The sequence below is a fragment of the Platalea leucorodia genome (genome assembly GCF_965183815.1).
Source record: "Platalea leucorodia genome assembly, chromosome: 3".
Taxonomy (NCBI): domain Eukaryota; kingdom Metazoa; phylum Chordata; class Aves; order Pelecaniformes; family Threskiornithidae; genus Platalea; species Platalea leucorodia.
Window position 1 is genome coordinate 30200810 of NC_138825.1, and position 27270 is coordinate 30228079.

The following is a 27270-nucleotide window of genomic DNA, read 5'->3' on the forward strand; positions in this document are numbered from 1 at the left end:
GATATTACACGGGTATGGGCTACTACAGCTATGCATAATGGAATGAAGTAAAATTAACTGATGGCAGAATCAAAAATGGATTTTCTGGTATGCCTTCTGGTATGAAAGTAAAACCCAATTCAGTGTAATACATTTTCTCTGTATGTAGCTGCTTTGACACTTAAAGGTACTGATGAAAACACGTATCAGCACTGTACTTACGCTTATACAGGGATAAAAGACACGGGACTGCATGTAAAACCCTGTGCTTGCAGAGTTTTCCTCTCTCACAAGAGTTCTCCAGAACAACTAAATAAGCAAAATGTAATGCTGTGGAGCTGAACTCTAGGCTGCAAAACAACCAATGCCTAGGACTAAAATAACACAACTATAAACTTTACCCACCATCTTGTTGGGTACCCTTACATACTCTTCAGCCACCATTTTCTCTTCTGTCATCATCGTTACATTAAAAAGAAAACCAACCTGAATATTTTGTTACAGTTGGTATTGAAAACTATTAAAAAGTATTTGATTAAGTTTTTAAATCAATATTATAATCATTTTGTGCACAATCATGCACATTTAACAGTCCATTTAACTCATCTGGTATCTCACACAACCAACACAATATGCAAGAAACAACTGCTGGGAATTGTTTCAGATGCTCTAAAGTATGTTAATTTCCAAAGCAAAATGACTTGTGCTGTGAATTTTAACGCACTTGAAAGCCTGTACTTTCTCTCGTTCTGGAGCACAAATTTTGCATGTCTGAAGAGCTGTGATTCATCTTAAGAAAACCCATCTTGTGTTAAATGGAATGGAAACTGGACTAAGTGGTCAAATGACAAGTACATTCATATTCAAGCTGTATTATAAATGCATGTACAGTAATTTACGTCTCTCAGCTACCACAAAAGGCTCTTGATAAGCAGGTAATTTGCTAAATGGACTCCTTTATCCAAGTATTCGAAGGGCGTTACAAGAAAAATCTGCAGAGGCATTAATGTGACGTAAAGGTCAAGCATTGTGACATACCTTTCAAATAATCCCGCCTAACTTGCGATATGATGAGGAGGCTGCTGGCAGCACTGTTCAGTGTGAAGCCCTTGATGTGGGTCTCAGCACTAAAAGAAGCAGACATTTAGAAAGGAATTACTGACATGCTTCTGATACGATAATAAATGGTTGAGCACCAAGGTGAAATTATAAAAACTACTGTTCGTATGTTAAAAATATTGCTGCAAAATATCGACCTGGAGACAGCTTTTGTGTTATCCTGTCAATGGTTATAGAAGGATAATTTTTTTTTGCATTCTGACAGATGACAAAGTTGGAAGTGAGCAACAAAAGAAACAAAGTACAAGATTTTTTTTAAACAATCGGTTCAGATTCTTGAATGCTGACATATTAGATGACTAAAATAACTGCATGCCCTGCATTGTTCTGTTGTATCCTAAGCTGGATACTTTTTCTTCTTTTTTCAATAGTCACCATAATTATAAAATGTAAAACTATTCTTTCAGCAATAAAAATGAAACATTTATTTTCAGCACTGTATATTTTAAACATAAACTAAAGCATATTATGAACTAACACCGTATCATTTGGTTGATTAATTTTCAAATTTCTGTCATCTAGATGTATACAGGTTTTAAAGTGAACATACTACATTTGCTGCCTTAGCCATGTTAAAATTGTGTTTCGCTTATCAATTCTTTATCTCCTGTAATACAAAACTTCATGGATCTATAGCAGAGAGAATCTTTACTTTAATAACACTGCTAAAGCTTTTTGAACACTCTGGAAATTAGTCAAGAGAGGCTAACCAGCAATCACATTGATCTCATCCTGCAAAACGTTCCCGTTCCTAAATGACATATAGCCACATTTTTAATATACAGGGATAACTTTACAAATGTTCATTTCTAGATTACAAAATCTCTACACAGAAAAGGGGGGCATTGCCATTTACCATATCAGCAATCAAGATAAACCTCACTGATCATCTTGTGGCAAACAACTGAGCAGCCTACCTACTTGAACTTAGAGGCTGAGCGGATTGGGAGGTAAGCAGGGTCATTGCTAAATTATTCTCCTCAATCCCAAGAAAATCCTTCACATCGCACACAATATGACTATCCTCTCAGTCACTTTCAGCCTCCCAGGCTCACAAATGCAGTCACTGGACTCGGGATTTTCTTACTCTCCCAACCAATCCTCTTAATCCCTGCCTAAGCACCCACTGCTCAGTTCCGCCTTTTTTTTTTTCCCCTTTGTCCCATCTGTCAAAGCCCTTAAGTCAACAATTCATGCATGAGACTGTAAATTACATATAACAAAGGATTTACTTTCTCCAATCTTCCAATCTTTAGTGTGATTAAATAGATGTTAGCTACTATTACAGAACTAATCCATCATTCTAATACTCCTAAATTTCTATTTAAAACTTCTTGGACTAAATGCAGTAAATATTCCTCAAAACAGTGGCTAGAATGCCAAAGCAACTAGACTTGGGTTGACCAACAGATCAGTAATCTTCTGGGTTCTTTGGCTGGTTTGTTTTTTTTCAAATGCAGAGTAAGAGTGCAGTTTCCTACCACCACATCACTTTCTCATTAAAGTTTCTCAGTTCTGATAACAGGAGGAAAGCTTTAAAATTATCTGTCCTTTTTAAAAAAAATTACTTACTTTGTTGCCTATGCTAATACTCATACTAAGGTTCTCTAAATATTATTTAAATTTCAAATTTGGCTTCAAGCAGAGTAAAAAAAAATATGTTAGCTTATATAAATGAAGGTAGCTTTCCTGTATTTTATGAAAATATTAGGAGTTGCACAAGTTTCAGGCCACTGCACACGTTTAGGCTTTGTAGGAGTAATCTCTTTGTAATACAAGGTTGGAAAAATTGTCAAGCACGCAGAAACGTGTGCGAAACACACAGATTTGCTATTCCTCAACCATGTGTACACAATCACTTTCTCTATTTCAGTGAATAATTTAAAACTTAGAGACTTTTGAAAATGTTTAATGTAAGCATGATGTTGTTACTAGAAAAAAGATACATAGACAAACACCATGAACACTGACAATACGAAGCATTTTCTGTCTTGATGCAACAGTGAGCTGTTACAGGCTTCTTGGAATGTCATTATTTGGCATTTCTATGCTACAAGATGGAGTATGAGAGTCCTGAAAAGCACAGGAGTTATGATGGTTGGCTTTGACCAGTGACCAAGAATAGAACCTCTTATTAAATCCTACTTTCTTTTTTCCTAAATATCTCAAGGTTCAGAGGCTTAGTCCTTCAAAACACATCTCCAACTCTTAGTCTTTAAAATTTTTTGTTCATTTTTTTCCCTGCATTTTGAATTCATGTACTAAAACACTTATCTAATGTGGGAATTCTGAATCATCAAAATATTAGGAACAAGCCATGACCTTCTCTCTGCTCTTCCAATCTGGAAATTACTGCTGATAACATGCAATACTTTGTGCATCTTCCTTACAAGTGTGTTTGAGCTGCAGAGCAGGCAAGCAGTCAATGCATGTACATATCTTCAGTAGAGAGTTTCTAACTTCTTCCCTGAAGAATCTGTCAACACATCTTTCGATACCTTAATATTTTGTGCGAATGTTTAGAAAACTATCTAAATTTTATCAACATTCTTTGTACTTCTAAAACATGTCCTTTCCATCTTCTATTTACAAAGATTTATCAGTTACTTCCATTTCAGGGAGATTAATTTCATAAACTCTCTTAGTTTTCCCTTGATAGAAGCCATATATCCATCAAGCACAAACAGTCCTTATCATAAAGCCCCGTTACTGAGCCCTATTTGAAAAAACATTATTTGTTCTTCTGAATGCAGAACTCAAACTACTTTTTCAATGAGACATATTTCTTCAGTCTAAACACTTTTAAAGAAAACATGAAAATAATAAACATTATCTTACATTGTACTGTTCCCGGACATCAAAAACTAAGCTGACTCTAAAAATTATTAGACTTTTATAGTGCCCTATGCAGCATGTAAGTTACCTACAGGCACTTTGAAATTAACTGTATTCAGTCAGAGAACACATTTGATGACAACAACTGTTCTTGTTTTAGCTGAAGAAACCGGAAGACTTAAATTACTTAAATTTTTATTCTTCTTACCTCTACATCAGTGAGTAGTAACACTTTTACTTTGAAGCCTATAATCTGACCAGAACACACATTACATGTAATAATTAAAGCAAGAGGTACCATACAACTCACTAAAGGTTAATTCAATTCTGGTGATTCTAATAATACAGGACAGCAGGTTGGATTTATTTCAGAAGTGTAAGACTTGGAGCTAAGGTTTATGGTCATCTCCTAGCCACTGGCATCACAGTCAAATGTACCATTTTGCATTTGGCAGGCAGCCAGCTGCGAGGGAGTGTGGGTAGGGTAGGACAGCAGCATGGATGGGCATCGAGGGGAAGGCTCACGGGCAGTTAAGTGAAGGAATCTTGTCTGTTTGGATATTGCTCTAAAGAGGAAAAGGCAGACTGCTAGAAGGGTAGACTTTCAATTCTGATGCCAAGTACATTTGTTGATACTGTTAGTTGAAATGAGTTATTAGCAATACATACTGTCACTCTAGTACCTTTTCAATATATGGCATATCACCCTACGAAACACTGGCGTATTTCTTACCATAACTCCTAAGTACCAGTCATGACCTGTTTTCCCACTGAAAAGATAAGGCTTACCTGAAAATGATCCAGAAATTATGTTAAAATGCCCCCCCCCCCCCCCCCGCCAATTAAAATTCCTCAAACACAGAAAAGCCTTACATGTGTTTCACTTCGATGGCTTCTTCAAGACAATTCTGTGTTAACAATGCTTTTATAAGGGTGTCATAAGAACGATAATGAAACTTGTTCTTCCCTTGCATTTTCAGGAAAATATTGTAGGCCTCTGAAAAAGGAAAAAAAAAAAGCCAAAATGAAATGTCATATTGCAATGATGTTGATCATAGAAAGAAATCACGTATTCATTGAAAAGGTCCATCTTAAATCTATTTATCCTTTGCTTGCATCTTTGAGCCCAAAGGTGCTGGTCACAGCTTGTTCAAAACTGCTTGTATACAACAATCAACTGACACATACCTCCACAGAACAAAAACTTTGCTACTGGTGTTTTTCTATATGTGGCTGTTGCTTAAATACCAACACAGCTGGTTAGAAGGGGAAGACTCAGGATTTTTAAAGCAACACCTAATTCTGGAGTATATAGCTACAGTGTCTGGTGCATGATCACAACAGCATTTAACAAATAATATAGGAGGTGATTCCAATATGGGGAGATCAAATTATTTGGCTACGACAAGATTTATACAAAACATACAATTTACAAATATACAGATATTTAACAAGTAAACTACGCTGCATTTGTTTGACTGATTAACAGTTTTATTTCATGCATTCACAATAACTGTCAGTGTATGAAAAGATGTTACCAAAAAGGGGGAAAAAAAAATGATAAGCACACTTTTCAGTCATTTATTTTTCTGAAACAAGATTATGCAGCTATAAACATGCAGCTAAAACTGCTATCCAGGCTGTAACATATGTTAGAAAGCTGTGTTAAGAACCACAAACGATCTTACACCTAAACTGTGACTGCACGTTCCACTTACTGAAACTCAAAAAATAATCCCTTTGCTAATTCAGGTCATAGCTACAATAACGTTTAAAACTTTTCACAAATACTTGGACTATCACTACAAATTTCACAGCTAAGCGTTAAGTTCTTTTCTTATACTTTGAAAGTAAAGATGAAGACAACTCATTTGAATCTTACTGTCCCAAGAAGCGTCACACTAACAGCACTTAGTACAGTGTGCGGTGGAATTTTAAGATGGCATTCCCCAAACAAAAACTGTTGGTGTGCCTTTTGGTTTGAATCTTAAACTTCTTCAACCAAAGAGCATACATAAAAACCTCCTGAAATGTAGGCACAAAAATGACTACGCATAAAATTTATTATTTACAACACACAAACTCTTACACTGAGTTAATAATTAGAATTAACATTGCCATCCATAAACTACTTTGGACACTGGGAGCTATATTAAATATATATATGAACAGAGATAAAGGATATCACAGTAAAAATTAAATCCACTTCTGTGTACGTGAGTTTCATATATACGAGAGACACAGAGACAGAAGAGAGGATGGAGAGAGAATATGGCTGATGTCTGACATTACAATAGTGATTGCATTGTCAACCAAAAGACCAATAAAACAACAACAGGATAACACAGGAAAGGTCTTGAAATCCTCTACCATGTTTACTTATAGGTCTGAGGTTAAAGTTTGGCCTCTTGCAATGTGCTGAACTCTTGCCTGCTCAGATGCTGAACACCAGCGTCCATAGAGTGTTCACACTTAAATTTGGGGGAAAGACATTTTCTCTTCCACTTTTCTGAAATCTGAGATACCAGTAGACTAGCAATCACATTCAACAATAACAAAACCCCTTTCACTGGTATAATCTATTACAAGTGTAACTAATTATTTCATTAACAAAAATGTAGTTGACTGCTGATATGTTTGTTCTTTCTGCTCATGAAAGCCTGTTTAAATTCTGGTTTTTAAAGCCAAAAACTCTTTATGTTCGGAGACTCCTACAAAAGCTTCAGACTGAACTAGGATTTCACCCTGTGTTTGAATATTACTTTCCATTGGTTGGGTACTGAAATGGACCTTGCCACCAGTGGACATGATGTCAAGCACATGTTATCATCAATTATCGCAGTCCACAAAATATAAGATCTATTTCTACAAGGAAATATATTTACATCTTTTTTGTAATGACTAGTTCAATGAAGAACTAAACATCTTTTTATTAGTTTTGTTTTCCTGTTCTAGGATGTTTTGTTCTGTATCTCAGTCCTGACCTCAGAATGATTATCCTGTTCAGATTATTTTCTCAAGTTTATTTTGCATCAGTGCAAGTAGCATACTAGGTGAGTTCTGAATTGAGACATATGCCTGATTGATCGGGTATTATCAGCTTATTACTTCTTCATATGGCATCTAAAATTACTAAAGTATATTAGCATTCAAAAGAGAAAGTTCTTGGTTTCAAAATCATATTGTGTTATATATGCTAGCTATTTCAAGTAGAAAGATTTGTTAGACAAGTGACAACTTGCCAACAAAGTCTCAGTTCTCAAGACAGTCAAATTTGTTTCAGCAATTGCAACTGTTTGGGATATGTGTAACATGATCCCCTAGAGTCAAGTTCTCACACTGAGGAATCAAGATAAAAATTAAAATATGACTTTGCATAAATCAAGCACTTCGGAGAACAGATTTTCAAAACACCTCCATGTCAGAGCTGATACATTCATGAAATTAGTTACATAACTAGATTAAGTTCATCTTTTTCCTATCAAAAAGGTGATGTTGATAAAAAGTTATATTCTGCCCTATTACATTCACATCAAAATTACATTATACAGTTATATCAAAGTGACAACTTTGTCTTAAAAAAAAAAACAACTATAAAAACTAAGAGAACTGTTTCCAAACAAGAGAGGAACTCTTTCCCAACATTTGTCTTTTTTCCCTTAATTCCCAATAGCTCTAGACCACCTCCTCTCAAATACTGCACCTTTAAATAAAGATATGCAGGAATAATTTACTGATAAATTCAAATGTCATCATAGACTGTTAGCAGTTACATTTTGTATTTTTGTTTTAAACTAGCCTCCCTGCAAGGTCCAAGGTATAATTTAGTTTCCCCCTGCTCTCCACTTGACCATTTATGATCTCAAAAGCACAGGACACTTCTAGGAATAATGTTATAAAATGCATTCCTTTAATTTTGCGTGGTTTTCAGTGAAAATATTTCTGCGTTTCTCATTTTCTTTTGATTCCCAAAATTTACCAGCATGAAGAATTCCCTGAAAACATTAACTTGTTAATGTCTGCCATAATACACAATTCTTAAATTCATACACGTCACACAAGATTGCACTCCCTACATACAGAATACCCAGACTCCACTTTAGACTTCTAATCAGTGCTTCTGTGACTCAATAACTCTATAGGGTCATTTCACTAACAACAGAAGTTAACTGTGTGAATGACTGATACATTCTTCTTTTAAAAACTCAAAGCTTAAAAATCTGTGTGTTCAACCTGTAAAATATACTGATAACACTCAGAGAAGAAAATAAGTAGATATCTTTGTATTTATAAATCTTCCTCATTCAGCAAAATTATTTTTTTTAAATCTATTTAATTCTATTTTCTCATCTGCTTTCAAGTGAGATACCTAGTTATTTGTCATAGTGTAGGTGAAGAAAATAAGGATTTCCAGAATATTCAAATGCTCTGAACCTTGGCAAATGCTAGAAATGGACTGATCTCCTCTCTGCCTTGAAAGGTCCAGTAATGCTAGTCCTGACTGTCACCCTGCTTTGGGATGAGAAAACTAGGAATGGATTTCCAATGATTTACATACAGACTGAGCCACAGGAACCGCACTGAAGTACACTCCTCCTTTCTATACACAAAGGCAAATACCCATGCATAAGTTAATTCTGTTTTTATCCAAGGCAGGGAAGTTTGCACAGAAGAGCTATTAATTTTTTGTAGCAGAACTGATCTGAAGTGATCTTTCAATAAGGCCATTTTGTTTGTGGGGTGGCACCCCCAGGAACAGGGGTTTGGAAACAGTGAACTGTGGGGACACACATTTTGATCTTTTGTTTATAGTCTGTGTATTTCTTTGGGGGAGGAACAACAGGAGGAAAAGTTTGCAAATTTTAGAGAGAAACATGGACAACTTTAATCTTAGTTGTAAAGAAGCTAAAGACACTGCAACACATTGAATCCTCCCTTCGAATAGAAATAAATAGCTTTGCAACATCATCAAATAGAAAAAGACTAACAGATAAAAGCCAGATAAGAAGAGAGCAATGATTATCTCCATAACATAGTCCCATCTCGTTTAATCTCATCTATTTAATTTCTTTGCCAAGTCTATACCTTAAATAAGGTACCTGATATATACTTTGGAACCATATCTCATCTTATTATTAAGACCTCAACAGCAGGGACAAATACAAAATCTCTGAACAACTTCTTTTAATAGGTAATTACCTTCCCATAAACATGTCACAGCTATTTCACTTGATATTAATCTTTCTTCTCACTACACTTCTCATGTCTCACACCATAAAACTTGTGCCCAAACAGCTAGATTTTCTGGGAATCATAAAAATGGTATTTTTAGCATCAATCCTGTACATAAATTTCATTTCTGGTGTTTAATGGATACATTTGAAAGTCTAGAACATGGTGTTAATCCAAGTGAACTACAGATGAGCAATACTTCGGTAATTTTAAAACTGGCAACTTCACCGCAGACTGGCTTTCAAACAGGCATTTAAAAGTCAGCATTTCCAATGACATTTTAAATATTTAGCATATCCTTCTCATATCAACTTCTGAAGCAGAATATCGTGTACCTTTCCTAACATACTAGCAAACCAACAAAAAGCAGGAGCAAGCATCCATTGCTCTGTTGCTAATCAACATCTTAAAATTAATGCTGGGGGGGGGGGGGGGGGAAACTCAGTGGGTTTCAGTTTACCTTTTGCATTGTTTTTCTTGCAAAGAATCCTTATTTTTCTTTCCTCCACATTAGAAGCACTTAAACTTCTGGTATCTTCGTGTCTGACCTTTAAAATAACAAACTTACTTAAGTTACTGTAATGCTATCTATTAACATTTTTCAATGAAAAGAAACATATTCAAAGTTGTTGTTAGCTAGGAAAGTTAAACTCTAATTACCTTCGGTACCTCAAATGGAACCACCTGACCATTTTTCTCAAGTATATCAGCCAGTAAGGTTAGTGTTTTCTCACGAGGAACAACATTTTCTTCTTGAATTTTAGTCCAAACAGCTTCAGCCTTTCCCCAGTCACTGTTGTTATCTGAAACAAAAGTCAAATCTTCAGCTAAAAGCACATTTAGAGCATACATACACATCTGAAGTGATTCAAAAAAGATATCTTTGGAAAATAATTCATCAGTTAATCATGTACTTCTGCTTCATATGATCATCAACTTGAAAAGTTCTAAACTACTTTTAATACACGGAGGACACCAGAAGATGCAAACAGAAAAAAACCCAAAAGGATTGTATGGATTTTCAAGTGAATGAGAAATCAACTAAAAAATATTGCAGAAGTGTTCCTCCTATCTCATCAGTTCTAATATTCTTGACTGTTAATTCTAAAAAGAATTACAAAAATTTCTAAATTATTACAAAACATTAACACTCTAAGGTACCACTTCAAAGTTCTATTCTGAAATTCTTGAAATGAAACCCTCTGGTTATGTTGCTACTGAGTTAGAGCATCTACATCCCAGAAGTTTACCACTTTCCAGTCAAAGAAGTGTTCTAGGCCTTCAGACTCTCATTTTGCTAAGAAAAAAAATGCGTATCTGAAGACTGTAAAAGGTAAGTTTTCTGAAAGAGAAAAACTTATTAAATTGCTACCAAATTCACAGAATAATTCAACTGTTTTCAACGAGAATAGCAATTTATATATGCACCACTGTACAAAACTGCAAACAAATAGAAAGCTGGACTTTGTGAAAGAAAACAGTTAATTACTGTTTAGCTACACACAGCAGGAGGTTTCCTGTGTCTCCTATCATAAGGCACCAGAACAGCATTGACTTCTGGTTGTAGGTCCTATTCACAGCTCCCTAACCCCAACATCTGCTAGCTTTAATCTGTCCGTTCCATGGTTTAATTCAGAATCCCAGAAATGAAGAGATGTAAGGCAAGGCAGCAGAGTCAGAAGGCAGATGATGGAACGAATCGTTCACACAGCAGTCTCTCAGCTTGGAACAGCAACTCTTCAGCTACTCTTGCACTATTCAGTTAAGAAACTTCAGCTGTTTCGTAGCTCAGGCTCCACTAAGTCATAACACAAGGAAAAGCTGGAGCAGTCACCTGGAAGCAGTGTGACACACTTGGATATTCTCTAGAATTGTTATGAAGTTGATGTTTCAAAGCAGCATATGCTGCTTTGCAAACAATATTGCGATGCAACATTGAAACGTTACAGTGCAATGTTCTCTTTCCAGAAGCAGCATGGGTTTAGGAAAACACGTGGATATGTAACTGGGCTGGTTCAAGGTCTAAGCCCTCTTTCAACAAGGATCTGGCATCACTTCAGCTTTTTAGAAGAGGCAGCAAACTTGGGTAACTACCCTAAGTCAAATAAAATGATTGGTTTTAAGGACTAAATACTACAAATAACATTTTAAAGCAGATTATTATGGCAGTTAGAGTAGGACAGAGAACGTCTTCACACTTTTTCATGTGTTTGTCCCTATGTTTGACACTTGTGAGGCCACATCTAGAAGACTGTGTCCAGTTTTAGGCTCCACAACACTAAAAGACATGCTAGCAAAGGGAGCAAATTCAGCCATCAAAACAGACAAGGGGCTGGAGCAGATGAACAAAAGAGGAAGTCGAAGAAGATGAGTTTTGGGCAGTCTGAAGAAAAGCAGGCTAAGAGGGGATCCAATTGCTTTCTTCAACTACCTAATCGACAGTTATGGAGAAGAGCAAGCCAGTCTCTCCTTGGAAGTGCATAGCAAAGGATGATCAAACCCTGGAACAGGTTGCCCAGGAAGGCTGTTTGATTTCAACCCTTGGAGGCACTCAAAACTTTACTAGACAAGGTCATGATCTGATCTAACTTTGAAGATGGGAAAGGGCTAGGCCTGAGGCTCCCTCCAGCATAGATTATTCTCTGATTCTACAAAACCAATTGCATTGTTTTCAACATTCGATCACAGCTTGGACTAGATGGTAGATTCTTTTTTTATATGGTTAAAATAGATCTGAAGTTATGGCATAGGTACACAATGACAACTCTCTACCGTACTTGTGCATGGGGCAGCACTGACAGATAATCTAAAATGGTTGAAAGCAGGAATGTGCACAGTTTTTGTCTTTTAAGGTGACAGAAACCCATAAACGTTTTCCACTTCTTTGAATAGATGGAATTGGTTTTGTCTTTTGAAAGAAGACTGAAGATTTTGCATGACAGAATTTGATAAATTCTATCTTCTTAGATTCTCTTCGTAGCAGGCACACTGTCAGACTTAGTCACCGCCAGAGGTGAACAGGATGAGTGGAGGAATAGGAAGACTCCCTCCCGGTTGAGACAAGATTGCTTTTCAGGCCTACTTGATTTTTGATGGTGAACCATTATATGCAAAGCCAGCATTGGGTAACACTACAGTTTGGTTTTGAAGCTTTCTGAGGCTGTTCAGGAAATTAAAAGGAAAAAAGTTCTCAAGGGGTCTCTGGTCATTTTTTTTGTGGAAGTACTCATCTCTTCTGCTTGTGGAAGTGCAATCGGGAAGAAGCCTTTCTCATTACCGTATGAAAAGAAAGAGGGGGTTCAAATAATATTTTATTTAGCATTAAAACATCGCTAGCTCTAGTCTAAATATACATGGGGAACAGCCTAAAATTACTTCAAGCTCAAATGCAAGTTTTCCCATGACCAAATGTATCAAATTACTGTAATGGCTCATTAATATATATACACATTACCAAAGTACATAGCAATCCCTGTAATGGGCTTTTTTATGTCCCAATTTACTATTTAGTTTTCCATATTCAATCTTAACACAAAATGTTTTTTCAAGACTTTAAAATAACTAGAACTAAAGTTTCCAAAATTTTTGTTATGTATAATACAGTACAATACACTAAACAAGAAAACCAGCACAGACTGAAAAAAATAGAAAAGAAGAAATGAAAAACACTACAGATACATCCTACACTAAGTGCAGCATAGAAACGAACTTTCAATTTTAAAAACTGTTCCATTCCTATAAATGATGCAAAAGTTAGGTTGTGGCTGGTGAAGAATAGGTAGATTAAAAAAAAAATGCAACTTTCAGAACCAGATCCGATTGCAGGAGACTCCAGTTCTTTATCAGTTACGGAAATAAAACAAATGAGCAGTTTTTCTTCTTTAAGCATATTAAGACCAAAACAGAGTAAACTTTCAAATTAGGACACAAGACAACAGCATGGATTAGAAGACTTGTACTATATAAGCTCTACGTAAGTGTTGAGGTCTGCAGGTAAAAAAACCCTGTACTCTCTTCCCCACAAGATGTCAGGCTAATTGCCTATTAGGATAAAACTCCTCTCCAATTCAGGGTTATTTCCTATCTCCAGCCACAAAAGAAAACAGATTACAACATGAAAAAGATCACAAGCTCACTTACCACACAGTTGAAGCAGGTAGTAGTACATCTCATCTCTATCACATTCAAACAGATTTTGAGTTAATTCTACCAAATGTTCCAAAGTCTCCATCTTTAAAAAGAAAGAACATAGTTATACCTCAGCCGAACAATTATTTTTCTATATATGTGCACTTACATGCTGTGTGCATTCAGCTAAAATAATATTTCTGTTTAAGTATACACCAGCACTTACACAGAGCATTAAGTTCACCTCATCAGCCTGTCACACATCCTTTCACAAACATAAAAATCAAGCAATGAAATATTTCAAAACAATTTTTCTTGGAATATAATGACAGTTACATAGAAGACACCATACAAGCCACATACCTGATTACTCGATATACACTTTTTTGCAAACCAGTGCAACCTTCCAGAGTGTGCTCTCAAGCCAGGAGTCTGTAAAATATTTCCAGAAGAAGAAACACATTACTTCAGGTAGAACATTCTAAGGAAAAGTAAACATAGTACATGTACTCATAACAAAAGCTCATAGTATTTGTTTGTCTTTTGAAACATGAATGAGACTACAAGCTCACAAATAATCAAGTTAGATTGCATTTATGAGAGACTTAAAAATTGCAGTCATTTTACGCAAGACACTTTCCTTTTTGGTTGAATACTACTGAGAGAGTAGATTTAAAATACTCTTCAGATAAACTGAAATGTTAAATCATTTCTATCACCACAGTAATAGAGTATTATTGCTATTAGCCACAGTAATCATTTGTATTACTCACAGTAAAGAATTACACCAAATGTTTCCAAACTGTCTTCACAATGAAATGTTTGTATTCAACACCACTGCAATGTCTTAGCAACTAGAAAACAATGCCTCTCAACCACAACATCACCATTTGGTACCCCTCCTCTGCCAACATTACCCATTTTCTTACAACTATTAATACCTAAAAACAATAGTGTTTTTAGATGTTGACTTCTCTTGCTCAGTAAGAAAAACCGGAATTTACAGAGCAGTAACTGTTACAACTGTTAACGCGCTGCCAATGCAGATGCCAGGTATACTCAGTATAAGCAATTCTTATCCCAGAACAGAGCAAAGGCTTACTCTTAAGTGTGTGTACACTGGGGAACTGACGCATAATAGTTAATATGCCATAGTTCTTTCTGTTATTAATTTTCCCAGGTTTGACAAGCCTTTGCTTATTTGTTCCTTTGTTGTTTCGAGTGGACTACAGCTGTAGAATACACATTCTCAAAAAGGTTTCAATCCTTGGAAACTCCATCTGGTATAGACTACCACATTGTGCCTTCTCAGCACCACAGACCATGATCAAAATATCGGTTTCTCCACTTAAATTCTTAAATAAACATAAAACTCGAATAAAATTCAAAGTTCTTAAAGAAACATGTTACAAGCATGCCAGTACTTATGTCCAACTTATCTAAAAAAAAAAAAAGATACAAAACTGTGTGCAAAGCATCCATCATTTTCACCTCTAACCCCTCCCTCCCATAGAGCACTTGAATTCACTTTCTTTATACTCTCTTGTTGTAGCACAAGGATTTAGCACAGAGAAGACTCTGCTTTCATTTCAGGTGTCCAGATTCACATTAATATAGCTCAAAGTGATTCCGAGGAAATGTCTGTTCATCCCTACAGAGACACATGTGTTTTGACTCTTCAAGGCTTTTAGCTGTTAATATTATAAAGAAGTCTCTACTGTTTAAACATGAAGTGTGACTTTGAAAAATTTGAACACCACTTCACATAAAATGGAAGAGGCATTTTGAATAAAAAGTTGTGAGAAATATTGAGTCCCATTTCCAAAGCAGTGGAAACAATTACCATTGGAAAAGTCAATTTACCTTCTGTCTTTTTAACACAGATAATTTCCTTTTGCTGTATTCTCCAAGAGCAGAATTATTACCGTTACATCTTTCTAAAACAATTCTGCATACACCAGAAAACCAGCATGCAAAACTTCACTCAAAAATGTTAAAATTTGCTGAAGGTATAGGAAACCACGTTCTGCAGAGTATATGTTAGGCCATGCAATCCTGCCAACCATATAAACGATTTTAAGCCATCATTGTAAGGTTTTTAAAAAATAGGATGCTAACCCCCCCCAGTTCTTCAACATGTATCATCTTTTCTATGTATTTAACTGTAGTATAAAAATAATCTCAACCCAAGAGGTTAGAGAAAAATAGTGGCTTCTCAAGTATTCAAAAATCGTATACATTAAACACAGTTTTGCTTTTTACTTGCTTTTTGTCTGATTAGGTTTTTTTCCCCATAGTTATTTATGTTTATAGGTACCTGTTCAGCATTTTTTTAAGAGCCACCAAGCAGTTTCACATAAAATATGCAGAAAACTAAGTCAAGAATTAACATCTTACACAACAGGCTCTTGAAAATGAAAAAGAAAAAAACTATGTTGCCTGCATTTGTAGCTAATCCTCTTTAGGACATGGTAAAATTCAAATGCTGAATTCACTTACAACTTCCAATATCACTGCTGATCCGAATGCCAATGAACTCAACAGCTCCAAAGCTACAAACTTTTTATAGTAAATCCTTTCCTGTTCAGAAATGATTGATGTGTCTGTCACTACAAGGACAGCTGAGTTATACAACAGATATCCTTGTGTTTCATTTTGAAATTGAGAAGTGTTTTCACATACTGCAGGTCTCAATCATCAAAAGAACATCTAGGTCAGATTAACTAAATCTCCAGGGCTTGCCTGATAGTCCATATTTGTAGCTTATCCCTTACCATCTTGGGGAATTTTAAACATTGCATTTAGCAGGAAGCAGACTTTCTACAATACAGCAGACTAAAATACAGACTAAAAACAATGCAAGGAATTAAGAGAAAAAAAAAAACAGTAAAAAACTGTTACTCTAATTGCTCCTCCAAATTCCCATTTAAAATTTTGATATTGCTTGTTTCAGTGGACAAAAAAAAATTTCTAATATTGAGTCACAGTGTTTTATTTTGGTTCCCGTGCACCACCCCCACCCCCCCACCCCCCCCATTTTTAGGGCATTCACTGCTTTAAAGAATGAAACCACTATTGAGATTCTCAAGCAATTCATACAGCATATATACTAAACATGGAGGTTTGCTGGCTTTTGAATTCTCTCGTAATATAAAACAGCTGTACTGTACCAGACTAAAGGTTCATCTAGTTTTTTATCCTCTTCCCAATGGTGCCTGTGGAAGAACATAAAATGACAGAAAACCCAGCAATACTTCCCCCTTAGTGCTCTTTCACTCTCAAATACTATTGATACTATTATTCTCCTATACCATGATATGAAAGATACATGTGACACTTTTTTTACTTATTAAGGTTTACATAAATGCTTGCTACATGGTCTTTGATTTTTTTAGTCATTAATGAATCCCAAGGTCTAGTTATGAGGCAGTATAAGTTCAGTGAGGTTCAGTGGGTCACGCTGTTCCTAGCAAGCGAATTCTCTTCCATGAGCTTTTCTGGTTGCCCCTGGAACCGCACAAGATTTATCATTCTTAAGATCCTTTAGCAAAGGGTTGCCTCAATTACCTTCTGCAAAAAAACACCAAAATACTACTATTTTTTGATTGTTTTCAGCCCAGCTTCTACCAGCTTCATTTGAAGTCCCTAGATTTTGTACTGGAATGCAATGCACAACTGATTTATCCTCTCCATTTCATATTAATTTCATGAGCTGTATATATAGTAATTCCCCGTTTCACTGTTTCTTTTCCAGACTAAGCAGAACTCACCTAGTCATATCTCCTATAGAAGCTATTCCATACTTTTGATCACCTTTGTTACTATCTTTGAGGCTCAGCATACAACCCTACACTAATTTACCTATTGATTCTATACCTTCATATTCTATACCTTCTTTAGAAGAACTCTTCCCAAGCAGCACTCAAAAATCATGTGAATGCAACAATTCTAACACAGTGAAAGCATCTGATTTGTTCTCCTCCTTCCTAAAACCAGTCACTTCAGACAGGTGATTGAAAGGGTATGGTCCACAGAAAAATCTCTTCTGTACTAACATTTTTATTTGAGCTAATTTCTACCTATTACAGCTGAAAGAAAACAGATTATCTGGGAAATACTGACCTGTCAGAGAGGATTCTATTTGATGCTTTTCCAGATTTTTAGATAATGATAGAAATATTCAAATTTTGTTTACGTTAGTATTCTGTAACTGTTATAGCTAATAGACCAATACTATTTTTTTTTTACTTTTAAAAAGCCTTTTTAAAAAAAGTTAAGTAATTTACAGAAGACGTATGGAAAATATTTATTTATTTATTTATCTCTACTTGCCTAAAGCAACCTTTTTCTCTTTAAACAGAAAACTTAAGGAGAAAACCCACAAAACCCAACATAACAGACCATAAACCCTGTGGTATTGTTCAAAAAGAGGGACTTCCAGAAAACTAGGAGTTTAGAATGTCCCAAAATGGCACCACTTTTGCTACAGCTGGCTTTGGATGCATAATTATTTAAAAGCCAGCAAAACTATTTTTCATTTGGCATACACATGACACAAGGTGGATTACTCTTGTTTTAACCTTCCAACACTGCACCTCCACAAACTACTACTGTGCACTGGCTGGCAAAATAATTGTTACATATCCTGGACAACTTATTCTAGCCTTTCACAGTATAACTTCACTGCAAATAACACATCAATTCTAACCTTTCAAGTTTAACTCTGCCCTCGAGTGTTTTATGTTTTCTTCTAGATTCTTACATTTTCTTCCCAAGTTTCAGTCTTTTCTTAGGGAAACAGTTCTACGATAATCACCAATACAAACATATTGGAAAGAAACAGCCAAATTTTATAAACACTATCCATGCTGCACCTTCTGATGGTATTTTTTGGACAGGTAGATGCATTCATTTCTCTCTTTGCAGCTAAAAAAGCCAGTAATAATAAGAGACAGCTAATGCTGCTAAGGAAGAAGAACATTTCATGATGAGTTACGTCAACAGCCGTAACAGACTTATGTTACCAGTACCAGAACCAGTTACTGAGATTTAGATGCCAAAGCAATGTCTTGCAAGAAAATGCATTACTTCTCCAAGCAGACAACCTTAAGCAGACAGCTATAAGAACTGATGTATGTCATTTCTAACAGCTCTCTCCAACATAAGCATCGATGAAAACAGAACATTTGATGGGAAGTTCTTAATTTAGAGACAGATTTTTCCCTGATTCCACAAACACGTCTATAAAATCTCACAAATTCCATGCAGCTTCAATGAAGCCTGAGATATTTTTGCATGGCAGCTTACTTGAACAAAGTTTTTTACAACATAAACACTGTATGCTATGCTTGAATCTTCCCCTACGTTAAAACTCTTGGCAGAAGTCCTCACTTCTATTAAGCAGTAGATGTCTGTTTATTCTTCATAAAAGAATATGCAGATACAAGTTTTTGTACCTTATGTAGCGATTTAAATCTAGTTAATAGACGAGATAGTTAAAATTACCTTACACTTCTGTTATATCTTTGCCTCTTATTAAATACTCTTTCACCTTCAAATAGCAAGGCATTAGTTTTAAAAAATACCGATTAAAACTTTTTTTAAATAATCTTAAATCTGTCTTCATATGCATGAAACAAGGATACCACTTTGCTGCATTTGTTACATTATAATCTTTATAGCTTAATGTAAGTGAAGTACCATAGCAGGATACAGAGAAAATACAGACGGTTGTTTTGATTACTGGCTCTGAACATACAAACTTTTGCACAATAGTCCAGAAGTTTATAAAAGAAGCATCTTTAAAGACTGAGGGATCTAAAGATAATCTCTGCATCAAAAAGCACCTTTCCTGTTGCAATCATATCAGCTATCTAATAAAATACGTTACCTCTCTCTCGGTCTGCTTTTCTTTAAGTCATTGTACTACCAGGATATCACTAGAGCCACATCTGTGTATGGCAAGCAATGGAAGTAATACTTTTCTACAAGTTCATTTTCCACCTTGAAAGAAGTTTAGCTCTCATGGATTTAAAAAATGGTTTCTTTAGTGATGGCATGGAAAGATACCCTCCTTCACTTTATTCTTTCTAAACAAAAGAAAACCTTGCAAACTGCTTATAACTAAGGTGGGATTTATCTAAAAAAGGAGTAATTCCTTTTGGTTTTTGTGAGCAATTTTGCCTAGAAAGAAATAATATGACTAAACACACCCCAACCACAATAATACTGATTTCTTTAATAAGAAGCTAATCTGAAACATCCGGACACTTACACAACTTTTTGGGTAAGGGATAACTGTATGAAAGCTTGAATACAATTAAATCTGTACTTTCAATATGACTACTTTTCAAGTTTGATAACAAGGATAAGTACTCTAATACACCATCAGAGTTTTCAAAATTATGAGTTGCTTCACTGCAAGTTATGCCTTCAAAAACTACACAATTATAATGTATTTGATATTTTATTTGCACTATCTGATATTTAATGAAAGGCATAAATGGACACACGTCTACATATTTATCTTCCCTAACTCTCCTGTTGGGAGTGATTACAATTCAAGCTCACGCTCTCGTTTCTGCCTGTCCTACAATCACCCGGGGTAGCAACCAGCCTACTTATACTACGTTAATTTTTACATAGAAAGCAGTAGTAGTTCACAATAAGAAAATGCAAAGCTTACAGTCTCTACTGGGAAAAGTCACAAAACAGTCTTTACTGTTGGTTTGTCCCCCCCCCCCCCCCCATGTATTTGCCTCAAAGCTTCTGTCAGTTACATAGTTCACAGACTTTACCAACACAATTAGTATCTGTTGAGTAAATACCCACAATTTTATTTCTTTCTCTTGAAACAGGAATACATGTTGCTTTATGTTAGGCAGACATTGTAAAAAAATCTAAGCAAACTGATTGTTTTCCAAAAATATCAAAATGAAAACAGGAAGGAGCTTTACAACTGTAGCATTACTCATGACAACTGAGACTGATGCATGTTTAAGTACTATTGGAATACTCTACATTTACCAGTAAGATTTCCAAGAGAAATTATGCAGTAAAGTATTATTATAAAAAAATCATTAGACAATAAGAGAACTTCACAACAATAATCACACTGGCAGAAGAGATCAAAAATATGCAAAACCCCTGCGCAAAACAAAATCCTCAAGGATGTTCTAGTCTAAGAGCAAAAATTTGCTCTTTGCATTGTAATGGGATTTTATGTTGTATGATGAACTCAAAAAAGCATTATAAAACTCAGCAGTATCTTCCCTCTAACACAAAGTCCCTGCAGCTAAGAAAGGATACACAGCTCTTACCATGATACCACATTCCAAAACATTACTCTCTCCCTTTCTGGAAGGGATTTGTTCAATAGCCATCTCCTTTACCAAATTTACTTATTTGAAACATATTCATTTGCTTTCTTTTAAGAAAGCAGTGCTTAACTTCTACAATAACGTGCACTGAACTAGTATGCACCCTTTTTTTATTAACCCACATACACGGACACAAAATCCAACTTCACTAATAGCTATATCAAAGTCCAGTTTCATAAGTAGTAATGCTTTTATTAGACTAACAGGACTCAATAGTAAGGAAAAAATAATCTTTTCTTGTAATTATAGGGCTTGTGCGCCTAAAAGCTCTTCAGCCTTTCCCTTCTCTCTCAGTTGTATATGGTTACTCTAATAAAAGCTATTACAACCCCCTCAAACTATTCCTCAATCTCAGACCATCATTATCTAATACAATTTGCATTCAACATTCACAAACATTTAAATTTTGTTCTAATCACCTCCACTCTTTTCTTAACTGGGCCAGAAAGAAGTCTTTGTAGGTAAATTCAGACACTAGATATAATAATCATTAAATTACACATAAAACACCCTAAATCCTGCTATCACAAATCAAGAAAGCATCTTCTCCCAATAGTTTACCTCCAGCATAAAATCAGCAAGACACAATTTTATGATGCAGACTCTTATAAAAGCAATCTGGATGTAAGAAGGTTGTAATCTCTCAATATCAAGTAGAAATATTCTCATTGTTTTTATGGTAGATTAAATCCAATGGCAACTGGTATCTTGAGGCCTACTGACAGTGGATGTCACAATTCTTTGCTTAAATCTATTTACCTCCTGAATTAACTTGACATCTGTTGATAGATATATTCCTGTACACTAAACTCACCCAAAATAGTTCTTTTGTCAGGTCTTGCATTTCAGCAGCAAATATCTTTTCTTGCATTTATTCACATTGGAACACATTTCATTAAAATATTTCACAACCATTTGTCCCTCAGTTCTTCGCATAAATGTCTTGAGATATGTGAGATATGGTATAGTATATTTAACTATTAAATATAAATGATATACTCAGTACAAGAGCAGAAGATAAGGGAAGTATCACACTTTAATTAAAGTCTGGTTAAAAGACTTTGGAAGCCATGCACTATGCATTGTTGTTTTCAAGGGAGGTTCCTCTAGTGGTATCAAACTTACGCAGGTTGGTCTTCTACTAAAAAATTTTGCCATACTGTTCTGAGATCTTTCCCTATATCCCAAATACAGTAATCCTCTCTCAGCCTTCATTTCCAGTAAAACTACAAAGAGAGCAGAAACTAGAGCTTTTACTCTTTCATTGAAGGAACAATTTTAACTTAATAGCTGATATGATTTGATCTAGAAAGATTGAGAAGTATCTGTCAAACAACAAAAAACAGTTGAACATCTCTGCCAACTCCTAGTTCCTATCAGAGGAGTCCATAAGCTCCTAACTAAAAATGCCAGTGACTTGATACCTTTTTTTAATGTGGTGCTTGTTTTTTTTTTTTTTTTTTTACAGAAGTATTTTGCTGTCCAATGAAATATAGTTTAAGGTGTAATGATTTTATCAATACATTGCAGAAATGGACTTAACGCCAGTTTAAAACTTTGCATATTTTAGCCATAGGTGTAAAGCATTCATTTCTACTTCATGAAAACATGGTTTACATTTTTGCTAAGGAGATTTGAAGAAGGGGTTGCTTGAACCTCTGCTGCAGGACTGTTACAGTACTTAACAATATACGTATGCCTTGTGACTCTACCAGAAAGAGCGAAGCGTGGACATGGGCTTAATTATACACAGATTAAAAGAGTGTTTTGATAATTGTATTCAGCATGAATAATAAATGAAGGAAAAAGGGTGAGTCTAGAAATATTCAGCCATCATGCAGCTAAAACAGCTGCAAGTATGAGATCTCAGTGCAAAATTCAGATATGACCAAATAATTAAAATTGGACCAAAATGACAGACAACAACTATATTCTAACTACTTTAGATAGTGAAATCTTTAAACTTCCATGCAGCATGCAAACAAAATAACAGAATAACAGGGGAAGGGGGAGGAAGTATATTCCTCCAAGGTGGTGTAACATTCCCTTTTTCATTCCCACTCTCCTGGATAACCTTCACATAAGTCCAGCTCTCAACCATCAGCTTGATCAGGTTAATAAAGTGGCAGTCAACAACTGAATAAACATAAGGGAATTCCAATTGTCCAGTTCTGGCAACAGGTAAGAAGCTGTGGATTGAAGGGATTTGGGGGACTAGGCTCTAAAAAATTCTCTTACCATTTATATACCAGACTTAAAAGAATACTAGGCCAAGCAACTCTTCCAGACTCTCTGATCTACTGCCTGGACCTCTGGAACAACACATATGAAGAATTACATAAGATCTCTCTCCAGGAGAAAATTTGATCAGATATTATCAAAATAAGACAACATTTTAGAAGACAGAAGACCTTTCTAGAAGGTACTTTTTCCCTAATCCTTTTTATTGAAAATTCATATCCCTTTCTTTTAGCCTACATTAGTTTTAATGTAGTTTAATTTAGTTACAGTAAAAATGTATTGACTTCATTTTCTTCCTTTCTTCTCTTTTATAAAGAATAAAATTGAAGGAAAAAAGGCAATTAAACTGCCTTTCCAAGTAAGGGGAAAAAATCTTAAGTAACTAGAGCTAGACTTGATGACATAGAAGTCATGCTGTGCCACTCCAAGGGAAAGCAACGTAGTATGTGACCTTATGGTAAGGGGCAAGAAGAGAGATGTGCCAACTTTGTTTTGACATGATCACCTTTGAAGGACTCAAGACAAAGGCTAACTCATCAGTTGAGGTGCAATTAAGAACTGAAGACTAAATCATGCTTTGATGGACTACAGCACCCAGTGGCAGAACTTGTTCCCAGTGGAAAGCAAAAAAGCATCTATCAGCACATCCATCTACCAGCATAACTTCAAGGGCTCAGGAATCTCCAGGCACAGCTAGAATAAAATAGGCTTTTACTTTACAGAGCAGCCAAGGCTATCTCACTTGGAGGTGTTGCCTCTGAGAGAGGCTTTCTTCTCTAGCTACCTGCCACAGAACAAATGAGAACTGACTTTCAAAAGCTTAACAAGGCAGTCTAGCAACATTGGAAACCTTATCAACCAAACTCTGTGAAGCCTTAGAACTTAGCTGCATCTTCCCCCACAGTCTTCTGAATGACAGCTTCTCCTCCACTTAGCATCGCTTCAAAAGAGACTCACACCACCAAACTACCATATGCTTCAGTTTCCTTGTTCTGGTATCGGTCGTGTGCATTCTTTGCCTCATCTCCTTTCTATTCACCTTTCGTTGTCTTTTATACTATCATTCTCCACTTAATCTTGCTGTCCTTCCTGCAAGCAGATGAGCCCCAGAGCTTTCAGCTTTCTTGCTATGACAATATACCACAACATGAGCTTACATATATGCGTGCACAACACATTTGTGACCAGACAATGTACATACACAGCTCTGACCTAATTTTTATAATTTCACTCACCTTTCTTCCTTTCCCACTATTGTCACCCAGTTGTATTTTATCAAAGATTGAGATTTAAGAGTTATTTTCTTATTCCTGGGGCTTTCAGTTGTAAGTTTTTCAAAGCAGCAGTTGTCACTAAGTTTCACCTAAGTATGTAGTGTATGCCTTATTTCTAAAAATAGCAAGGGCAAGCAGAGGCAGTGGCCTCCACTGAGTAACACCCCATTCAAACGACCATATCCTCCATGGTCTTCACTTCCTTAGCTCCTCAGGAATTTTTTTCCCAGCTTCATTACTACCCTTTTAGATACTCTTTATTAACTCCATAGATACTTTTAAAACAAATTATATCACTAAAATCAATTGACCACCATAATCAGCAATACATGATAAAAGTACGTGCTGAAAGGTAATCTATGTGTAATATGCAACAGCATCTAAAAAGAGAAAGCAGCACCAATTGATCGCCTTTACTGAATATTATTTCACAAGAAAGGAAAATGCAAAAACAATCTGAGATGACCAACACGAGAAGTAATTTAGTTGCAAAAACCACTGGACTAGAGAAAAGGGCACACATACACCTTGCACTCTGTCTTCCACATCATATTAATTAAAGCTTCGACTTCCCGACAAACAAAAAAAAGAAAATAGTAACTTGTTTATGGTTTAAAACAATAAAAGCTATTTTCTTTTTTGGCAAAACACCAATTTTAACATTTCCCCCCCCTTGTGGAAAAAATTTCTTTGAAAATACTTAACATATTGTTACATAATAAAAGCATACGTAAAATATAACACACCACATAGTAATTGATTTTGTGCCACTTTATCCACTGGTAAAATACAGGCAATGCTATTCCTAGTTAAATTCCTATAGTCCTAAAAATTCCGGAATTTAAAACCTCTTTTTCTCAACAGCATATACAAAGCTCTAATTCTTACTTCATGAAAGTTAGGTAAGAGCAAGAAAACCTGCACTAAACAGCATAAAGAGCCAGGAAAACTTCCATTTAGTCTCCAGATATCATGTGTTCAGATTTAGGCCTAAGTGTCTGTCTGTGGTTACTAATAGTTCATGATCAATGACCAAATACTGAATATTTGCAGAGATTATTCGGTACCTATGAAGAAAATGACAAAAGTTTCAAAGCCCCAACGATTTGACAATTTGCTTACTATCCTGTTCATGATTGCTGAACTGTAGCTACCAATGTAAGTTTTGAGAAATTAAATGCCAGTATCAAAGAAACAGCTGCTAAATCACACCAAGTACCAGTTTTATTCATTTAGCTTTAATTTTACTTCCAATTCTCAAATTTCATCCTTTTACCTCCTATATGCTTTAATCACTATAAAAAGAATGCAACTCCTCAGTATTGTCTTCTGTCAGATACTGATATTTCTATTCTTGTGTATTATAAGACTTTGAGCTCCAAAAAACCCTCTCAGAACAAAAATATCAATGCTTCAACATTGTGCTTAGCAATTTCCACACACCCCACAGCAGGACAGTATTGTTCCATCACAGACAAACAATCAGATCTTCAGTTAAGATTTTTTAAATGCAAGAACTCTATTAGATAATTCAAGTAGAGAGAACAGGTACCTGAAATATTCTAGGGGGAATTAGGAAAAAAAGCATACTTTGTCTCAGGAAGGAAAAAACCCCAAAATTACGTTACACAGTTGTGTATATACATAACACAGAAACGATGAGCACAAAGTATTACTTTTTCTGCAAGATGCCTCCTCCCACACATTAACCAGAAAACTTATGCAGCATTTTAAAAACATACAACTGTGTTAAGAAAAATAATCACAATCTGGGCAGACTCTGCAGCTGCCCCTTTGACTTATCAATTTCAGTAAGCACAATTTCAATCAAGTCTAGATAAAATATACTAATCCTAAATAGACCAAGTTTGTCACCTACCACTTCCTATAAGCTGCTTACTATCCTGAAAAAGAGAGAGAGAGAGAGAAGAAATGCTAAATTAAATGCCAAACAGTAGCAGACAGCGCTTGTTTGGCTGATTAACTTGTAGACAAGCATTACAAATAAATCTGAGCATGGTCTGCAGCAAATTAAATTCCAGTGCTTTTAAGAACAAAGAATTCCTTCGGAAAGAGGATTAGCAACTTTACACCCAGGAATGCCAGTTTAATTTAATTGTTCCACAATCCGATATTTAATATGCAAATATAATTTTGATATATAACAGCGAATTTGAAAAAGTGAGGAAACAATTTCAATATACAACAAGACTGTCTCTCTTCTGAACTGTAATTACACAAAATAAAGCTGGTCGAGTTTTTTTTTTTATTATTGGGATTGAATTCTATTAACATGAATCAGAACACGTCTAATTAAAGGTTAAAAACTTTAAATGTTTCTAATTAAGAGTCTAAATAGCTGCACAATTAGAGCACTATAGTTAAAATCCCACCTCAATGACCTTCCTGGCCTCTTTGTATTTTCCTGTTTGCAAGAAGGCGAAGAAGAGATCATAAAGAGCCATCATGTCACCATATTCTCTGCTTATAAAATCTGAAACTAAAGAGAGAATAAAACTCATTAATTTACTAAATATATTGAAGCATTTTAATATAGACGTCAGATATTGTTAATACTAATATTTTCCAAGCATCACAAAACTCCAAGAATAAGCTATAGTGAAATAAATTTTGAAACACATGGAATGATTACAACATATTATATAATTTGTTGTAGCTTTGCGGTTGATCATATTTAAAATGTTCTTCTGTTTAGCTGCACTATATTTTGAATTACATTCAACAAAACAAACAGACTATATATTGGCATTCTCTACTTGTAGAGAGTGAGGATATAGAATTTCTTAACTGCACAACTATTTGAAAAACGTGTTGCTTTACTATTGTGTTGTATTACTACTAAGTTGTTTCTTAATAGTAATATACATAGCTAGAACAAGTATTAGAATTAATCTTTGAGAGCCTTATGCTGTATTATCCAAACAGTAGGATTCTTCTACATTTAAAATTAATATCAATTTTTGATCTGAAGAATGTAGGCATCATTTAAGTGCTTTAAAGTTACACATACAAACACAGACAATTTTTTCTTCTTTCAGTTGAAAGAAATGATATACAAATCA

General features: G+C 35.3%; 1 protein-coding gene across 1 annotated transcript in view; it reads right to left on the reverse strand.

The window, feature by feature from the left end:
• Nucleotides 1-27270, reverse strand: part of LRPPRC (leucine rich pentatricopeptide repeat containing) — a gene marked incomplete at its 5' end in the record, with an annotated part of 93661 nt that overhangs the window by 14949 nt on the left and 51442 nt on the right. Inside the window, 7 exons of the mRNA XM_082305813.1 lie at nt 1018-1106; nt 4807-4930; nt 9626-9713; nt 9826-9968; nt 13306-13396; nt 13657-13725; nt 26581-26687. Of these exons, the coding sequence (XP_082161939.1) occupies nt 1018-1106; nt 4807-4930; nt 9626-9713; nt 9826-9968; nt 13306-13396; nt 13657-13725; nt 26581-26687 (711 nt within the window). The remainder of the gene's footprint in view (nt 1-1017; nt 1107-4806; nt 4931-9625; nt 9714-9825; nt 9969-13305; nt 13397-13656; nt 13726-26580; nt 26688-27270) is intronic.